We start from the raw sequence: 18,398 nt of genomic DNA, 5'->3' as shown, positions 1-18,398 counted from the left end.
TCATCTTGTAGCTTCATGTTCCTCAACTTTTCAACATCATAGTCTTGAAGAGCTACTTGAATTTCCTTCCTCAAACTCATCTCCATAGATTCCGAATACAAGATCTTCCTCAAGTAGTTAGACTTACTTCGAGGCACTAGGATTTGATAGGAATTGTTGGGATCTAAGAACACTGAGAGGGGGGGTAAATAAGTGTTTTTCTAGAATTATTAAATTTAACTTTATTAACACAACAACTCAGCAATCAATATACATAAAAGCAGACAACAATAAGTAATAATGCAACCACACAGATGAATGCCATAACACCACAGTGGGATTGGAGACCCACAATATCTATCAACTAATCAATGAATAAATATTACAATAAGGGGCCAATACATGAAAGAAGACCAACAACCTAGAGCACACTTTCCATCACAAAAGGAGTCTCACTGACTACAGAAAACTTCAGACTACAATCCAGAATGAAGATTGAATTGCTAGAATAACATCTCCTATGCCCGAGTACAGTTCCAGTTTAAGCTCAATATCGGAGGTCTTAAACCTCTTACACAAATCCAATTCGATCACCTATGATCGACCAAATCCTCTGCATATGAGTAAAACCTTATTCGCACATAGATAATCACATCATTATTCATCCCATGATCTACAAAGAGATCTTACATCATATTTATACCAACCTGGGAACTAAACAATTAGGTCAGCCACCTAAAATAGGTTGCCATAAACCAAATGCAACACCACCGATCAACTAGAACACGAACATGATAACCATCGGTATCCTGAAAACATTTTAGAAACTGTACCAACACCACTTATCAAATCCATCAAAAGATCTTCAATGAAGATCTTCCGGTCGAAGCCTTGTCGGTAACCAAAAGGCTTACTAGAACATATGATAGCTTCTGGATCACCAAATCCCAAAACAACTGAATGTGACACGCATTTGAACGACATGAATGATTGACCAAATCCAATTCCACCAATCAGAATATACCAGAGACAAATCTCCTGATCATCATCAAAGTCCAACCACTCTATAGGAACCCGATAGACAACCAAACAAGCTAGTGTTGTCATCAATGACAAACATCAATGCAACACATAATCAATTCCTTCAAATTGCCAACATGCCAACCACTGAATAAAAAGACAAAAACTTCAAATGCAATCACTGGATCAAGTGATATGATCAAGAAGACTTTTGGATAACTGAAACCAATTCTTTGAAACACCAAAACACAGGAATATACTGACATCAATGACAACAACATATCCTAGTAGCAGCAATGTCTAACACAATCTTGGAGCAATCGCCTACTTGCATTGTGTCTACCATAGGAGGAAGACTCTGTTGTTCTTGTTCCTTTGCAATTTGTGCATTCAATTTTTGTTTTCTAAGAGATATTTAGAGGGATAGTTTTATTGCCTTGATAATCATTCTTCTCAGGTACAACATTTTTTGATGTGATCTTGGAAGTTTCTTCATCAATTACTAGTTTAGCCCTTTTCAGTTCCTCCAAAAATTTGGCTATTTTTTCCTCAGATTCCTTTTCTATTTTATCTCTATCCTCCTTCTCCATTCTCATAAAATTATTTACTCTTTGTTTGGTTCTAATTTCTTGATCTTGTATTTGATATAGTTTATCTTTCTCTTCTTGTGTGATTGAGAATCTGACCTTGCCGAGTGCCTGCTATCTCAACTTAGCATCCTTTTCTATTGTCTCTTTCCTCTTATCATTGAGTGCATTAGCAAGGTTTTCTAGAAGTTTGTGAGTGACCTCATTTAGTGCCACATTATACTTCAGCATGCATTTTATTATATATTTTTCAATGGTTGCCTTGTTTGTGGGATGCACCCCCAGATAAAGCTTTATTGTGTTCTTCAAAAGTCCAAATTTTATAATTCCATTAATTACAACTGTTGGATATTAGAGTTGTTGGGATATGTTGTTGTCATTTATGTCAACATATTCCTATGTTGTAGAGAGTTGGTTTTGGTAATATAGTGTAAATGTACTGATGTGGTTTATTGGGGTTTAAAATGCTTATCTCTAGTTGATTTAGTATGATTTTCATGATTCTATGAGGTGATTTGGTCGAGTTATGTGATCCGGTATGGTGACTTAACGTAACATGTGGATTGGAATTCTTGATGTGTTTTTAGGATATCTTATGGGTTGGATATTATTTGTTTGGTATTAGGCCAACATATTTTGCAATTATGTAATTGGTTTATTGTCTGGTGGCCGACCTTATTGTTTATGGTCGAGGGTTTGTATATATATGATGTAAGATCTCATTTTAGATCGTATGGGGAAATTTGTGAGGATGTAATGAATGAACAATGTAATAATCATTCAAGCAGAGGATTTGGTCGATCATTGGTGATCGAGTTGGGCTTATGTAAGAGGATTTATTCTTTTGGTATTGAGCTTAATCAGAACTGTACTCAGGTATAGGAGATGCTATCTTTGCAGTTCATTCTTTCTTTCGAATTGTAGTATGGATTTATATGTAGTTAGTGAGACTCCTTTTATGATGAGCAGTGTGCTCTAGGCTGTTGGCCTTTCCACAAGTGCAGGATCCTAAATTGTAATTACATACTTACTGTAGAAGTATTATCCGATTGTGAGTAGGTTTCCCACTGTGGTTTTCCACGTATGAATCTTGGTTTGATTGATGCAGAGCCCTACCCAAACACCTAAAGACAAGACCAAACAAGGTTAGACTTATGAGCCCCTAAATGATCACAAGGGTCCTGCAAAGAAGGACTCCACACCTTAGATGAGTCTACTCACAAGTTCACTAGGCTTGGGCCTACTCAAGATGAGTAAATGCCTCAATACCTACCCTACATCGTCCTATGACACCCTTCTCCTAAGGGCTTAGGAATTGGTTAATTTATGGCCATTAGAAACTGGTCCAAGCACTGGTTTTGAGATTAGGCTCTAGTTCCTTATGCCTCCTTTAGAAACCTACCCCCTAAGCTTGTAGCCCTATTTGGCGATAAAATGGATCTTAATCCCAAAATGTTCCACACACCCATATAAACAAATTACCATTTCAAAAACCCTTTTGGAAGTTGTACTTATCCCCAAAATGGTTTGATTAGGTCTCAATTACAAGGTCTGATCCCTTTAGAGGCCAAGAGACCTAATAGGGGCAATTAGGGCTATTTTTCAAAGCGACTACCAATCAATGAACTCCAATTAGAAAACAAACTCTATGGGCATGTGGGGGATGGTGAGTAACCTTTAATTACAGGGTTGCATGCCCAAAATCCACCACTATGACATTTTATGATGACTGTCCTAAATCTTGTCCTAGGTAGTCACATAGAGATGCCTACCTAATATTGCTCCTTTCTCCACACAACCAAGTTTCCCCTACAAAAAACCATGAAAACCTTAAATTATATATTCTTATCCTGCATCCCTCCAAAGGAAGAGTCTTATAATGGACTAGAATGCAAGATAAGGCCATGTTTATCCAAAACCCTCTCCAAACCCTCAATTTCCAGGGTGCAGTTAGAAGAATGGAGGGTTCTCACTACTCTAGAATAATTAGGACTTCAGACCACCACCAAATCAAAGCTATTTAACCCCTCTATCCAAATAAATCTATAGAGGCATGTACAACTCTTGCAAACTCAAAATTTAAGGGAAAACTGCAGTATTCAGTGTTTTATTGCTTCACAAACTCAAATCACAATAGCAACAACCCTGGGAATCGTGTCCACAAGTATTATACAACTATCCAATGGTTTCAAACTAAAGTTGGAGTAGGTTGGAGCTTTTGAAAGGCTTCCCCCAACCGTATTTCAAAAAGTTGCACTTTTGCAATCAAAAGTTGAATTTTACAAAAGTTACAATTTTTCAATTTTGCACAAAATGTTGTCAAACTTGCTAAGGTTGGGATATAGACTAATGCAGAGCCCTCATTGTAACTTGAGAAACACCTCACAATGTATGACATTGACCCCTCAAAACAAGATTGGGATCCTATCAAGACAAGGCTCTACAACTTAAGTTCAATCCTCTCACCATCTTTAAGACTCATGCCTACTTAGTCTTGGGTACCTTGCTCCAACACACTCTATGATACCTCCAAGGGTTACTGATCATTTGCATACCATTTTTGGGTCATACAAGACTCCCCAAGTTCAGACCAAGCACCGGTTGTAAGGATTCATACGCACTCCTTAAGAAACCTACATAATTAGCCCTAGTTGCTTGTAGCCCTTTTTAGCGGGTAAAGAGACTTTAAGTTCAAACTTTCCCAAACACCCTGGCAACAAAATTATGGATTCAAGTACCCTTTTGGAAGTTACACAAAATCCCAAAAGGAAGGTTTAGGGTTTGACAAATAAAGGTTTGAGCTGGTAGGATGTTGATTGTCCTAAAGGGCTAATTAGGCCTCCATTTGTGAAGCACCTCTATACAAATGAGTGAACCGAGAAATTAAAACACCATGGGAATGTGGGGAACCATAAACCATAAGGGATTCCAGGGTTACACACTTGGAATCATCACCATTTGCACACAAGGGTAATTTTGTTGTTCAAGGCCTAGGTAGCCACATAGAGATGTCTACCTAGGGTCGCTCCAAACACACCACTCCCTTGATCCTCCTAAAAAATTCTTTTGGAATCCTAGAATAAACTGACCATACTTGACTTTCACCAAATCCCATGGGTCTCAGATTGATAAAGTGCAAGATATGGCCATGGAGGGGGAAAAACCCAAGGTAAACCCTGGTTTTCCGGGTACCTACAGTAAAATTTGAATATCAGGAGCAAAAAACACAAATATAAATTAAAACCAAAGACAAAAAAAATTTAAATCTCCTCTTCAAACAATTCATGTCATTGGGAATGGATCCCAATCCGTACAGTACTGTACCACGGACCAAAACTCCAGAATTGCAGGAAAAACTCAGAATTCTATTAGTTTGTTGTCTCCAAAACTCTCCTTTGTACAGTCTCTCCTTGGGAATTGGATCCACAAGGTATATAAACCACTCCACAACTTATCTCAACTGAAACCAAGAGGTTAGAGCCCTTGGAGGAGTTTCAAATAAGTAAAAATGTAAAAAGTGCATAAAAGTTGCTCATGACAACTTTTGACATTTTTTGCAAAAGTTGTCAAAATGTCATCTTTCGCCTCCTAATTCCTTGGGTCAAGTTTAACCCCTCCTAAAACATCCTAGAAGCACTAAAACCAACATATTTGATCCCCTATTGTCCAAAAGTCCTAATTGGCTTATAGAAATGCTAAAATAGGAGTTTGGCTCACAAGATGGGGTTCTTTATTACAAACACACAATGCATGATTGAAAACCTATACAAAACATTCTAAAGACATATTTGATGCCTTAGCCTCCCTCCTCTAAGTTTTACTTATCATCTTGAAGGGTTTTATGGGGTGCTCCTGCACCACACACACATGGATCAACCAAACACTCCTAAAAAATGTCTTAAACCTAACAAACACAAGACTAAACCATCTACTACCCCTATGGACCACATTGTCCCAATTGGCTTATCAAAATGCCTAATTGATGACATGGGCTTAGATGGTGGGGTTTATTGGACATACTAAGATACTATCATGTTCCTAGTCTTCATCCTTAGAGTCATGATTTGAGTGTTGGTGAGGTGCCCCTGCACCAGTCATGTGAATGGTATTTATTCTTTTTTTGTTGTTTATTCTTAATTGGTTTATCGGATATTCCAGTATTTGGTTTATGCATTTCGGTATTGATCTTTTGGGTTTTGGTATTAAAGTTTTAATTTCTTAAAGTTTTGGTAATCTAAGAAAACTGATTCCCCCCCCCTCTTAGTTGTCTTCCAATTATTTGAACTGTCTAACAATTTGGTGGTGAAGCATGTTGCGGATGATCTTGGTGAATTATTTGATAGCTTTGCATGTTCAAAGATTTTATTTGGGTCCTTGCTATGTCGACAATGACATTGTATTGGATCGGTTATGGATTTATGCATCATGTGGTGTAATTTTGTAATTAGGACTTTTGCATTGAGCTGACCGTAAGGTTAAGGTTGATGAATTGTATAAATAGGTGATTTAATCATGTTAGTTGTGTGTCTATGGTTGTGTTTATGATTTGAGAGGTTATTGTATGTGAGAACAAGAGAATTTATCATTTGATAGTGTGAAAGATCAGAGTGGAATTGTTGTGTAGACAATGCGCTTAACCAAAACTGTAATCAGGCATTTGGAGATGCTATTATTTTAGTTCATGTAATTTGGATTGTTGTTTGATCTTTATAAGGAAATGAACCTTCCCATTGTTGTAGCCCTTTGTTATTTTGAGCAGTGAGCTCTAGGTAGTGTGCTTGAATGCATGTGCATTCCCCACTATTATATTTACACATGCTAGTGCAGAGTATCATATTATTGTGGGTAGGTTCCCATCATGGTTTTTTCCTTAACCGGGTTCTCCATGTCAAAAATTCTTGTGTTATGTGTGTTGTTTATGTGGTTATTATCTTTTCTATTGATGTTCATGATCAGATCTATAATTAAGATTGATTTGTGTTGAGTTTGGTCAAAATAGATTCACCCCCCCTCTCTTAGTTTTCTTGCATTGTTGCTTCCCTACTACTTACAATTGGTATTAGAGCTAGATCCTCTAGAAGAAGCTTGACTGCTTGAGTAGATTTGGGATGGTAGGTTTTGTTTTCAAAGAGAGTCTGAGGTTTGATGGAAATAACTACTCTATATGGAAGCACTAGATGGAAGTTCACTTGAATTGCCTTGGAGAAGACTATTGGAAGATCAAAAAGAATGCATACATTGTTCCTCTGAATGGTCCTATTATTGCTGATGAGATCAAAGATATTGAACATAATATTAGAGCTAAGGAAGCCTTGTTAGTGCCCTCATTGATGCAGAGATGACTAATGTGATGGGATTGCAAACTGCACATGAAATTTGGGAGAAGCTTGAAACCCTGTATGAAGGAGATAAACATGTGAAAGTTGCTAAATTGTAGAGATTGGAAAGGAAGTAGGAGATGTTGAGAATGGGAGAAGATGAGAATATTACATCCTTAATGGCTAAAGTAAATGATCTTTTTACGAACATCAAATGTGTTGGTGGAGTCCTTGAAGAATATTAGATTGTGGTTAAATTATTGAGATCTTTGCCTCCTGCTTATAAACATAAATCTATTGATGAGATCTAAATTATAACTATGACAAGAGATATGCTGGTTGGTAAGCTTGTTGCTTTTTAATTGAGAAAACTTGGTGAATCACATGGCAAGACTGAGACCGCATTTAAAGCTACTATATCCAGGAAGCAAAAGTATGATTCGAGAGAAAGTTCAACTAGGGTGTCCATATATGAAAGAGATATCAGAGAGATGGAAAAACAAGAGAAAGAGATAGAAGAAATTGAAACACTTATTGCTAGAAGATTGCCTAAGGGAGCCAATAAGTATGAAGGGAAGTTACCTTTGAAATGTTTTTCTTGCAATAAGATTGGTCATTTTGCTTCTAGTTGTCCTGAAAGAGAAGAAAAAGTGTCAAAATATGATAAGACTTACAAGCCTAACCAGAAGTATAGATATCAGAATAAGTGTTATTATGCTACCGATGAAGGTGTAACAGATGAGTAGTCTGAAAAAGGGAATTCTGAAGATGAATTTGTGTTTATTTCTATCAAGGAAGATGATCTGGTATCTACTGATTCTACAAGTTGTGATGTTGAAGTGAAAGCTTTGGCTACTAAGATTGATGAGAAATATGAATGGGTGATTGTCAATGGTTTTTCACATCATATGATAGGAGATACAAGTAAATTTATGAATATGGAGTAGTATGATGGTGGTTTGGTAAGATTTGGAGACAATAAAGCTTGTGTAATCCATGGTAGAGGTTCTATTTCCCTTGATAGTAATAATAATACTGATGATGTTTTGTATGTTGAAGGTTTGAAGCATAATATTTTGAGTGTTGGATAGATGGTTGATAAGGGATATGATTTGCGATTCAAGATTGGGAAACGTAGGATCTTGAACAGCTCTGGTATAGAGATTGCATTAGGTACTAAAACTAAAGGTAATATCTTTCATCTAAATGCTAGTGAGAAAAATTGTTTGATTGCACAGATTGATGAGAGTTGGTTGTGGTATAGGAGAATGTGTCATGTTAACTTTGATTGCATGATTAAGATTAGTTCTACTCAAGTTGTTAGAGATCTTCCTAAGATAGAGAAGCCTACTAATCCAATATGTAAAGAATGTCAATTAGGAAAGCAAACAAAATTTTTATTCAAGAGCAAACTGTATACATCTAATGGATTGTTAGATCTTGTGCATACTGATTTATGTGGACTGTCTACAGTGACAAGCTTGTGGGGAGATAGATACTTTATGTTGCTGATTGATAACTATTCCAGGATGATGTGGGTCACTTTTTAAGGTATAATTCTGAAGCATTAGAGAAGTTTAAAATATTTAAAGCTAGAGTGGAGACAAAGACAAGATTGAAGCTGAAGTGTTTGAGGTTTGACAGAGGTGGATAATTCACCTCCAGTGAGTTTAATTCCTTTTGTGAAGAGCAAGGAATCAAGAGGCAGTTATCTACTACTAGAACCCCTTAGTAGAATGGAGTTGTTGAAAGGAAGAACATAATAGTTTTGGATGGTGCTAGAACTATGATGATTGAAGGGAATGTTTTGCATCTACTGGAGAGAAGTTGTTAGCACTACTATATACACATTCAATCAGGTGTATATAAAAGGTTATTCCGGTAAGACCCCTTATGATCTATGGTTTGGTCATGTTCCTATAGTTGGATATTTCAAAATCTTTTGAAGCAAATGCTATATTAAAAGAGATGAGGGTATAGGAAAATTTGATGCAAGATATGATGAAGGAATATTTTTGGGATATTCTACTAAGAGAAAATCCTACTGACATTACAACAAGAGAGTGAGAAAGATAGTGGAGAGTTGAAATGTGAAGGTTGATGAGAATCATGGGAAGCAAATCAAAGCATGCGAATATGAGTTTGATGATTAGGATGTTACTACAAAGAAAGTATAGACTGAGAGCATGAAGAAGAGTAATCTGATAGAGGTAGACATAGTGAATGTTGATGTTGTTTCTAGTGAAGAAGTTCAAGAGCCTGAGAATTAGAATAATTAAAAGACCCCACGGTATGTAAGATTAAATCATTCAGAGAATCAAATTATTGGTGATAAGAATAAATGTGTGATGACTGGGAGAAGAATTGTTGATAAAGAGACATGTTTGATTTCTAAAATTGAGCCTAAAGATATTGTTGAAGCTTGTAAAGAAGAGAATTGGGTAAAATCTATGGAAGAAGAGCTAGATCAGATTGAGAAGAACAAAACATGGGAACTTTTTCTGAGACCTAAGGACAAGAATGTAATTGGTACTAAATGGGTGTTCCGGAATAAGTTGAATGAAGCTGGAGAAACTATCAGAAACAAAGCAAGACTGGTATGTAAGGGATATTCACAAATGGAAGGTATTGATTTTGAGGAGACTTTTTCTCTGGTAGCTAGAATTGAAGCTATTAGAGTGTTTCTTGCATATGTTGCTCATAATAAATTCAAGGTATATCAGATGGATGTGAAGTCAGCTTTTGTGAATGGTGAATTGGAAGAGAAAGTTTACATTGAGCAATTAGATGGATTTCATTGACAAATGAAGAAGACATGGTTTGTAGATTGAATAAAGCATTGTATGGTCTTAAACAAGCCTCTAGCTCTTGGTATGCTATATTGGACAAGAATTTGATGAAGTTGGAATTTTGTAAAGGTACTGCTAATAGTAATTTGTACTTCAAAGTTGTTAATGATAATATTTTAATTGTTGAAGTCTTTGTTGATGATATAATTTTTTGAGGTGATTATGATTTGAGTAAGAGGTTATCTAATTATATGCAAAAAAAAATTGAGACGTCCATGATAGGTGAGATGAAGTTCTTTCTGGGATTGGAAATTTAACAGACTAATAAAGACATTTTCATATCTAAATCTAAGCATGTGAAGGAATTTTTGAAGAAGTTTGGGTTAGATGATTCCAAACTTGTTGGAACTCCTATTCATTAGGTCCCGGAGACAACTGAGAGGGGGGAGGGTGAATCAGTTGTTAAATAAATTTAAACCAAAAATAACTTATCCAAACCAAATGCTTAATACCGGTAAACCAAACTTTATGTCGGTAGACAGTTTATCAGTTAATTGCAGTACCGGTAAAGATTAATGCATGAAATAGAAAGACAATAAGATCCACAACACATAACACCAATATTTGTATGTGGAAACCTTGTAAGGGGAAAAACCATGGTGGGAAACCTTACCCATAATCAGATGATACTACTGCAAATAGTATGCATATACAAATGGGGTCTGCATATGCAGAAAGGCCAAGCGCCTAGAGCTCACTGCTCAAACACAAATAGGAGTCACACTGACTACAACTGGATGGTTAAATCCAATAATAATGTATTGCTCAAAATAGCATCTTCATATGTTGGATTCAATACCGGTGTAGTTCTGATATGCCTTCACAAAAACCTTCCTTCAACCTTCAAATGATGTCTACATGTATAGCTCTTCTTATTCTCATATGTACCTTCTTATAATTCCTTCCTTCAATCACTTTTTGATCTTACAAATAAGATCTTACATATATACCATAACCTAAGACCAAGTATAGTAGGTCGACTCTAAAAGGTATTACAATAAAAACAATTTACAAGTAATTTAATAACCGATGCAATAACCGATACAACATGTCGGCTTAATGCATTTACAACAATAATAAATCATCTCCAAAGCGTGTCGTGTTGATCTAGAAAAGATAAGTATGTTAGTGCTTATTCTAGACCTATTTGCCGGTAACAACAAATATGCAAATACAAATCTCCAAGATAAAGTGTCAAAATGATGACTTCAACATAACCAAGTGTTTTCCATGCCATTCCAAGTGTCGGTGAACATTATATCCTGCCGGTGAACTAGATACCGGTGACTGTGCATAAAGTCACTTGCTTGCCAGTGAACTTGCTAATTCTCCAAAGTACTAGAGTTGATAAGTGTTAATAGGTGTTGACATCAATGACAAAACCATATCAACATATCCAAAATACCAACACTATGGTGACTGGATGGAAGTTCTCAAAAGATGATGAATCTCTAAAGGCTAACTAGACCTTGTATAGATCTATGATTGGTGGACTACTTTATTTGACTCAGACTAGATCTAATATTATGCATGTTGTATGTCTTGTTTTTGTAGATTTAAAGCTGATCCTAAAGAAAGTCATGTTGCTGTTGTAAAGAGGATATTCAGCTACTTGAAGGGAACAATATATTATGGTATGTGGTATCTGAAGAGAGATGATTTCACTTTGAGTGCTCTTTTTGATACTGATTGGGTAAGTGATTTTGATGACTAGAAGAGCACTACTGATGGAGCATTCTTTTTGGGAAATAATTTGGTTGCATGGACAAGTAAGAAGCAAGATTCTATTTCTTTATCTATTGCATAAGCCGATTACATTGCTACTGCTACCAACTGTACTCAGGTACTTTGGATGAAGCAAATGCTAAAGGATATTAGAGTTGTTTATCATGAGCCTATTGTTATCTATTGTGACAATTCTAGCGCTATCAATATGTCTAAGAATCCAATGTTACATTCTAAGACCAAGCATATATCAATCAAGTTCCATTTTCTAAGAGAGAAAATCAGTGATAAGGAAGTCAAACTGAAGCATGTATCTACTAAGGAACATATTGCAGATATCTTCACTAAGCCTTTTCTTGCAGAGATATTTGTATATTTGAGAGAGAAGTTAGGGGTGATTGCCCCTCCTAGTGGAAACTAGATGCTTTGGGTTGCATCGATCCAGTGGACTTCATTGTCTTATTCTATTATTCAGATTGATGAGTTGTTGTTGCTCCTTTGAGGGAGTAGTCAGTATGTGGTTTAGTTGATCAGATTTGTGAGTTTATCCTAAGGGAGAGTGATTATCCTTCTTAGAGGGAGAGATGCATGATTTATATTTTGTCTTTGGCATTATTGTCAAAGGGGGAGAAGAGCATGTGAAAAACCTTGAAATATTTTTAGAGTTGTTTGTCTAAGGGGGAGCTAATCCTTGTAATTTTGAGGGAGATTGTTGGATGTTGTTTTCTTTATTTGCATTGATTATTTTTCACATTGATATGTTTCCATCAATGTGAAATGAGGAGATTTTTGGATATTAGATTTGTTGGGATATGTTGTCAACATATTCTTGTGTTGCAGAGAATTGGTCATTGTAGAAAGTTAGTTTTGGTAATATAGTGTAGATGTGCTGATGTGGTTTATTGGGTTTTGCGATGCTTATCTCTAGTTGATTCAGTATGATTTTCATGATGTTATGATGTGATTTTGTTGAGTTATGCCATCCGGTATGGTGACTAGTTTTTCAGTGTTCAGTGTTGTAGAATGACGATTTTGATTCATATTGTTGCAGAATGATTATATCTTGAGTTGTAGATTTTGGAGAGTGTTTGGGATGTTCATGTGTGTCCTTTGATTGGATGGTTTATGATTTGGAACTTCGCAAACAAGTCTTTCAGTTTATCGGTTGGTTCTCTTGAGCTTCGGTGATGGTGTTAATGATGAATCTTATGATCTGAGCTATTGTGGTGATTGTGGTGGAATTCACGTTGCTTTTTAATGTTCTCTAATCATGTGGTATGCATTTTGGTGGTTTTCATTGATCGTGGTGCACGTTAATGAAGATCTTATTAGTCTGGTGGTATTCTTAGTGTTATGCGACATTTAGTGGTGTAGTGTGTTGCAGATGATCTTGGTGAATTATTTGATGGTTTAATGTGTTCAAGTATTTTATTTGGGTCCTTTCTATGCTAGAAATGATATTGTATTGGTCCGGTTATGGATTTATGCATCATGTGGTGTAATTTTTTAATTAGGACTTATGCATTGAGCCGACTTTAAGGTTAAGGTTGATGAATTGTATAAATAGGTGATGTAATCATGTTAGTTGTGTGTTTGCAGTTGTGTTTATTATTTGAGAGGTTATTGTATGTACGAATAAGAAAATTTATTATTCGATAGTGTAGAACAGAGGAGTGGAATTGTTGTGCAGACAGTGTGCTTAACCAAAACTGTAATCAAACATTTGGAGATGTTATTCTTTCAGTTCATGTAATCTGGATTGTTGTTTGATCTTTGTAAGGAAGTGAGACTTCCTAGGGTTGTAGTCCTTTGTTATTCTGAGCAGTGATCTCTAGGCAGTGTTCTTGAATGCATGTACATTCCCTATTGTAATATTTACACATACTATTGCAGAGTATTATCTTATTGTGGGTAGGTTTCCACCATGGTTTTTCCTTTAACCAAGTTTTCTACGTCAAAAGTCATTGTGTTATGTGTGTTGTTGATGTGGTGATTATCTTTTCTATTGTTGTTTATGATCACAACTATAATTAAGATTAATTGGTATTGAGTTTGGTAAAAAATGATTCACCCCCCTCTCAGTTTTCCTGCATTGTTGTTGCCCTGCTTCTAACAACGACATCAAGTAAAAGAGAATCTCTTGAAGGAGTTTCCGAAGGAGTTTTATTTTTTTTCTTTTCTTTCTTCTTTAGCTTATAGGTTTCTTCTTCTTCATCATCTTCTACTTTCACTGGTTCCATCTTATTTCTTTTTTCAAATTGTTTAGGTCTTTGTTGTTTCTTCCTTGCATCCTTTGTTTGCATCGAAGATTCAAAAATTGCTCTTCTTCTAGTAGAGGGAGTTTGGTGAGACCTGAGGGTTGTGGAGAAGTGTTGGTGGTAGATGTAGAGCCATAGGTCCTTCTTGGTCCTTGTGAATCTTATGGAAGAGAGGGAACAGTCTAAGGTTTCACTTCAAAAACTATTCCAATATGTGGCTCATCTTTGAGTTGTTCTACTACACCCTTTTTATTCTTATTATCCATTACTTCTTTATGGGTTCTAAAATTTCTTGTAGAAGTGTTTGTTTGTCTGCTAAGCATAGTATTGACAAGTATTATTATCTCTTGTTAATAAACCTATAGGGTAGTTATGAAACCTAGATAAAGTTTTGCTCTACAACTTCCATGTAGCAATAATCTTTGTCAGCCAAAAAAGTAATTTGTCTTTCATATCTTGTCACTAAGACAGATGGGATTATTTACTTGGATTGCATTTCATCTTGTAGGGTTTTTAAAAAACTCACATATATTGTGGTGTAGTTATCAACACTTCCAAAACTTCACATATGATTACTTATCTAGGTGGAAACTATAATAGATTTTTCAGAAATTCTACCCTTAAAACCAAATAGCTTATTCAAGAAGAAGAATGTTAAACAAATGATGAAAGATCCAAACCTGAATTATCTACAACTTATGTGGTTTTCTTCAGGTTCTCAAACAATTTTTTCCTCAACAATTCATGTAAGTCAAAGCTTGCTCCTTCTTTAACCATCTGATGCACAATGTGGATTGTGGTACCAGTTGTTGAACTCTCTATATTTGTTAAGTAAAATTTGTAGGCAATGCTCATGGAAGCATAACTAACCCCTGGATCAATAATGTCATTCATGGTCATGGTTCTCTAGTCAAACTTTGCACCTATCAAATTTGTAACCTCATCATTGAGATAGGTCCAGTGGAACACAACCTAGTAATAACTCTAATAGCATCTTTGGTGATCCAAAAGGGATTATCCAAAAAGATTAATTCATCATGGATTTTGATCAAGACAATTCTTACCCATTCATGTTTGTTGCAAATATTAGAGAAATTATTCCACACATCTTGTTGCCAAATTTGTATGATTTGGTTTATACAGGACTAGGTCATCCAAATTCATACATTAAACAACTTCGAGCTAAGTATGATCAATTTCATTGAGAGTATAATGAATATAAACTCTCACATCTTTTATGTAAGCTACATTTACTAGAATGAAGAGAATGCTCCATCATTGTCATCTACCCTAGCATTAAAAGAAAAATTCTTGTGGTTTGGTCTTTTCTTTTTAGATATCTGAAACACTTGACAAATTTTTTCATTGCAATTTATTTTGAACTTCATAAATTGAGGTTTGGAGAATGATTTGGAAGAATACCTTTGTAGAATGGTTTTTGGATTTTGCCTTTTACACTTTGAAATTCTTGAGTGCTTTCTTATCTTTCTTAACTCTTGGAATCACTTCAATTCTTTGGAATACGATCATATTTAATTGAAGAGGACTAAATAACCCTCTCATTTTCCCTAGCACCCTATAATCAATTAATTTGTTCTTGGTAGAAAGCTTCTTATCCAATGTTTGGTGTTCTCATAGGGACTCATAGTCACTCTGCAATCTTCTACAAGAACTTTTTTTTCTCTGGAACTTCAAGTAAAAGGAGTGAGCTTGCTTCTCAGTCATATCCTAAAGATGATATGTCATAGTTTAGATTTTATGCTGAAATTTTCAACATCTTAAGCTACATAGGGGGTGAAAAGATTTGCAAATTATAACTCTACTTGAGTTAATAAATTAGCTTAGTCCATAGAGGGGGTTTGTGTATCTTGCACAAACATTACATCAAGTTTCCTTTCAAAAACTTTCTTTTTTTCTCTCCTTAAACCTTTGTGTTATTCTTATTTTTTTATTTAGAGTATTCTCCTTCTTATTCCGAGTAGGTGGTTTCACAAAATTACTTTTGCAAAAATTGGGCATGTGTCCTAAGTTATTGCATTTGTAGTAGACAATATTATAATTTGCCCCATAGTTATTTGTTCTTTCTTTGGGTCTACAATCTATAGCCTTATGACCAAACTTATTGCACATACATAGCAATAATAATGGAAAGACTGAGGGTACATAATATTGTATCTTTGAGATGAAACAAATCTTCTATTCATGTAATCATTTCTTCATTATTCTTCTATAGTGAAGGGCTTTATGACCAAACTTATTGCAAGAATAACAATAACCCTGAAAGGATTGAGAATACTTGAGCTTTGACGTTTGTTTGGGGAAGGATCTCTTGAACCTTTTCTTCTGATTATTGACCTTTGTTTGCTTATTATCCAATCTCTATTTTTTATTATTGGTATTCTTGGAGCCCTCAACATAAACTTCTTTCTTCTTTATTTTTGAGTATTTATAGAAGCATATGATTTTGAATTTTGATCCTTTTTGAGTCCAAGTGCTCCTTTATCCTTTTGGGGTTTTTTGTTTTTTATTATTTCATCAAGAGTGTTGGAGCTCTTTTTAAGTTTTAGGCCTTTTATATAATTTTTTCCTTTTGTTGTCTCCATCTATTTTCTCATAGAGACAATCTCTTCTTCAAGTTTGGAACATTTAACAGATTTATCATCAAGCTTAGTTTTCAAACAATCTACGATTATTTTTCCTTCTTTAACGTGAGTTTTCAAGTTGGTGATTGTTTCTTTTTCCTTTTTGAGTTTTTTCTTATATTCTCTACATTCTTTGCTTGCAGAATTTGTGTTAAATATAGAGAGAAATATAGTTCTTCTTCATAATCATCTTGACAATGATTTGGATTAAAGTCCATCATGTCCTTTGGATTGAAGTCTATCAAGCATAAATCATCTTTTTGAGAATTCATGTCCATGAGCACCGCTTTAGTCCTTATGAGTTCAAGTGCAAGATCTACCATAGTTGTTAGACTGTGTCAAGGAACCTTGCTAGATGATACCAATTGTTGAACACACCTGGAGATTGATAGGGGTGGGGGGTGAATTAATATAAACAAAATACTTTCACTTTTGATTAATTATTCACTCAACATCAATGATTTAGACACCAAGAATAGAGATGAATCAAATCACACAACCACAACACTAGATTTATGTGGATAACCCCATTGGAGAAAAACCGTAGTGAGAAGGGTTGCTTGGATCTATCGTACAAATCTAGCCTCACAAATAGATAAACAAGAGTACAAAATTGTTTTAGGGCTACAACCTAAGGAAGCAACAACTCCCTAATTTACAATTTGCAAAAGATAAAATGATTGTGATTGATGGCTTAACTCCACTAATTAGTCAACAATGATTAATTTCTACATCATTAACTGCTTCCAGCTACTACTTTCAATATCTACACATTCTTACTTACCTCCACACTTTTCCAAATGATTTGATTTTCTATGTATATACTCCACAACATCTCAAATCCTCAATTAGGCCAGCTCCAAGGTAGCTTATAGTTTAAAAGTATGAATTATATTATCATTCGACATCGAGCACATAAATCATGAAATAAAATGTCAGACCTAAAGACATTTGAAGTAATCCTCAAAATCAAATACAAATGATCAAGATCAGACTGGAAGTAAAGGAAAACAGTCTTCTTAGCTCGAAAATACCAATTCATCAAAACTATCAAATTAAATTCTTTTTCTCTACCCGAGAGAGACAAAGATTACCATGTGGATCAATATAGAAGCCTTGTAGTCCTTTCAAAGCATCCCTACAATATTCTTTTTTAGTATTTTATATTTATGTGCTAGTGCAAGTATGGAAGCCACTTGAATAGATGAAAAAAAAAGCATACCAAATTGAGTGTATACATTGGCGCAATTACAACTATGCTCATGATACCTCAAAACATTAGGAACTTGAATAATGCATGCCTTATACCTCTCTAATCATATCCACAAATCTAGATAGCCATGTCTCTCTGTCTAGAGAAATACAAAGCATTTCAATTTTCCTATGAAGTAGTTTAGACTATCTTAGCTTTGTCTAGAACAAAATCAACTCTAACACTTCATACGGAGGAAGTAACCACCATAGACATTAGAGATAACATGTTTCCTACATAACCAACTCAATGTCAGAACTGCAAGATCATATCTTGTTGTGTAGAGAGATGTAATTCCAAACTCTATGTCTACTTTAGAATTTGCTCAGTTTATGGCTTGTACAAGTTTACAAATTACATTGAAAAGTGTAGTACATAAGAATAACAAGGTAATACTATGAACAACTTGAAAATGTATGAAAACACGAGTTCCCATATTTGAATCATACTCTAGACACCCAAAATAGACTATCCACCACTTCTAAAATGCTTCATGTCATATGTAATGAGCCTTTAGACCGCCTTACCATCAACACCAAACATGTTGGTCCTCAATCGAGCCATTTGCACCAACTTATCTCACTATATTTACATCTGCACCAATCCATCTCTCAACAATTATAATGTACTACAATGATATCCCCCTTAGACACACAAGTGTGTGAGTAAGCATGGTTGGCATCAATGACAACATAGTACATCCTATTTGCAATAGTCTCCCTAACACTCAACCCCATATTATCGTCTAAATTTATCTTTTTAATTGAG

At 35.2% G+C, this 18,398-nt stretch overlaps 1 protein-coding gene across 1 annotated transcript in view; it reads right to left on the bottom strand.

The window, feature by feature from the left end:
- The window catches only part of LOC131071401 (cytochrome b6-f complex subunit 4-like), a 30,090-nt gene extending 28,501 nt beyond the window's left edge, over window positions 1–1,589 (bottom strand). The window contains exon 1 of the mRNA XM_058007216.2: window positions 1,436–1,589. Coding sequence (XP_057863199.2) covers window positions 1,436–1,589 — 154 coding nt within the window. The remainder of the gene's footprint in view (window positions 1–1,435) is intronic.
- Between the last annotated feature and the right edge of the window lie 16,809 nt (window positions 1,590–18,398).

This window comes from Cryptomeria japonica, chromosome 6, assembly GCF_030272615.1.
Source record: "Cryptomeria japonica chromosome 6, Sugi_1.0, whole genome shotgun sequence".
NCBI lineage: Eukaryota > Viridiplantae > Streptophyta > Pinopsida > Cupressales > Cupressaceae > Cryptomeria > Cryptomeria japonica.
The sequence above is the reverse complement of the archived record's forward strand: the minus strand, read 5'-3'. Positions and strand labels throughout refer to the sequence as shown.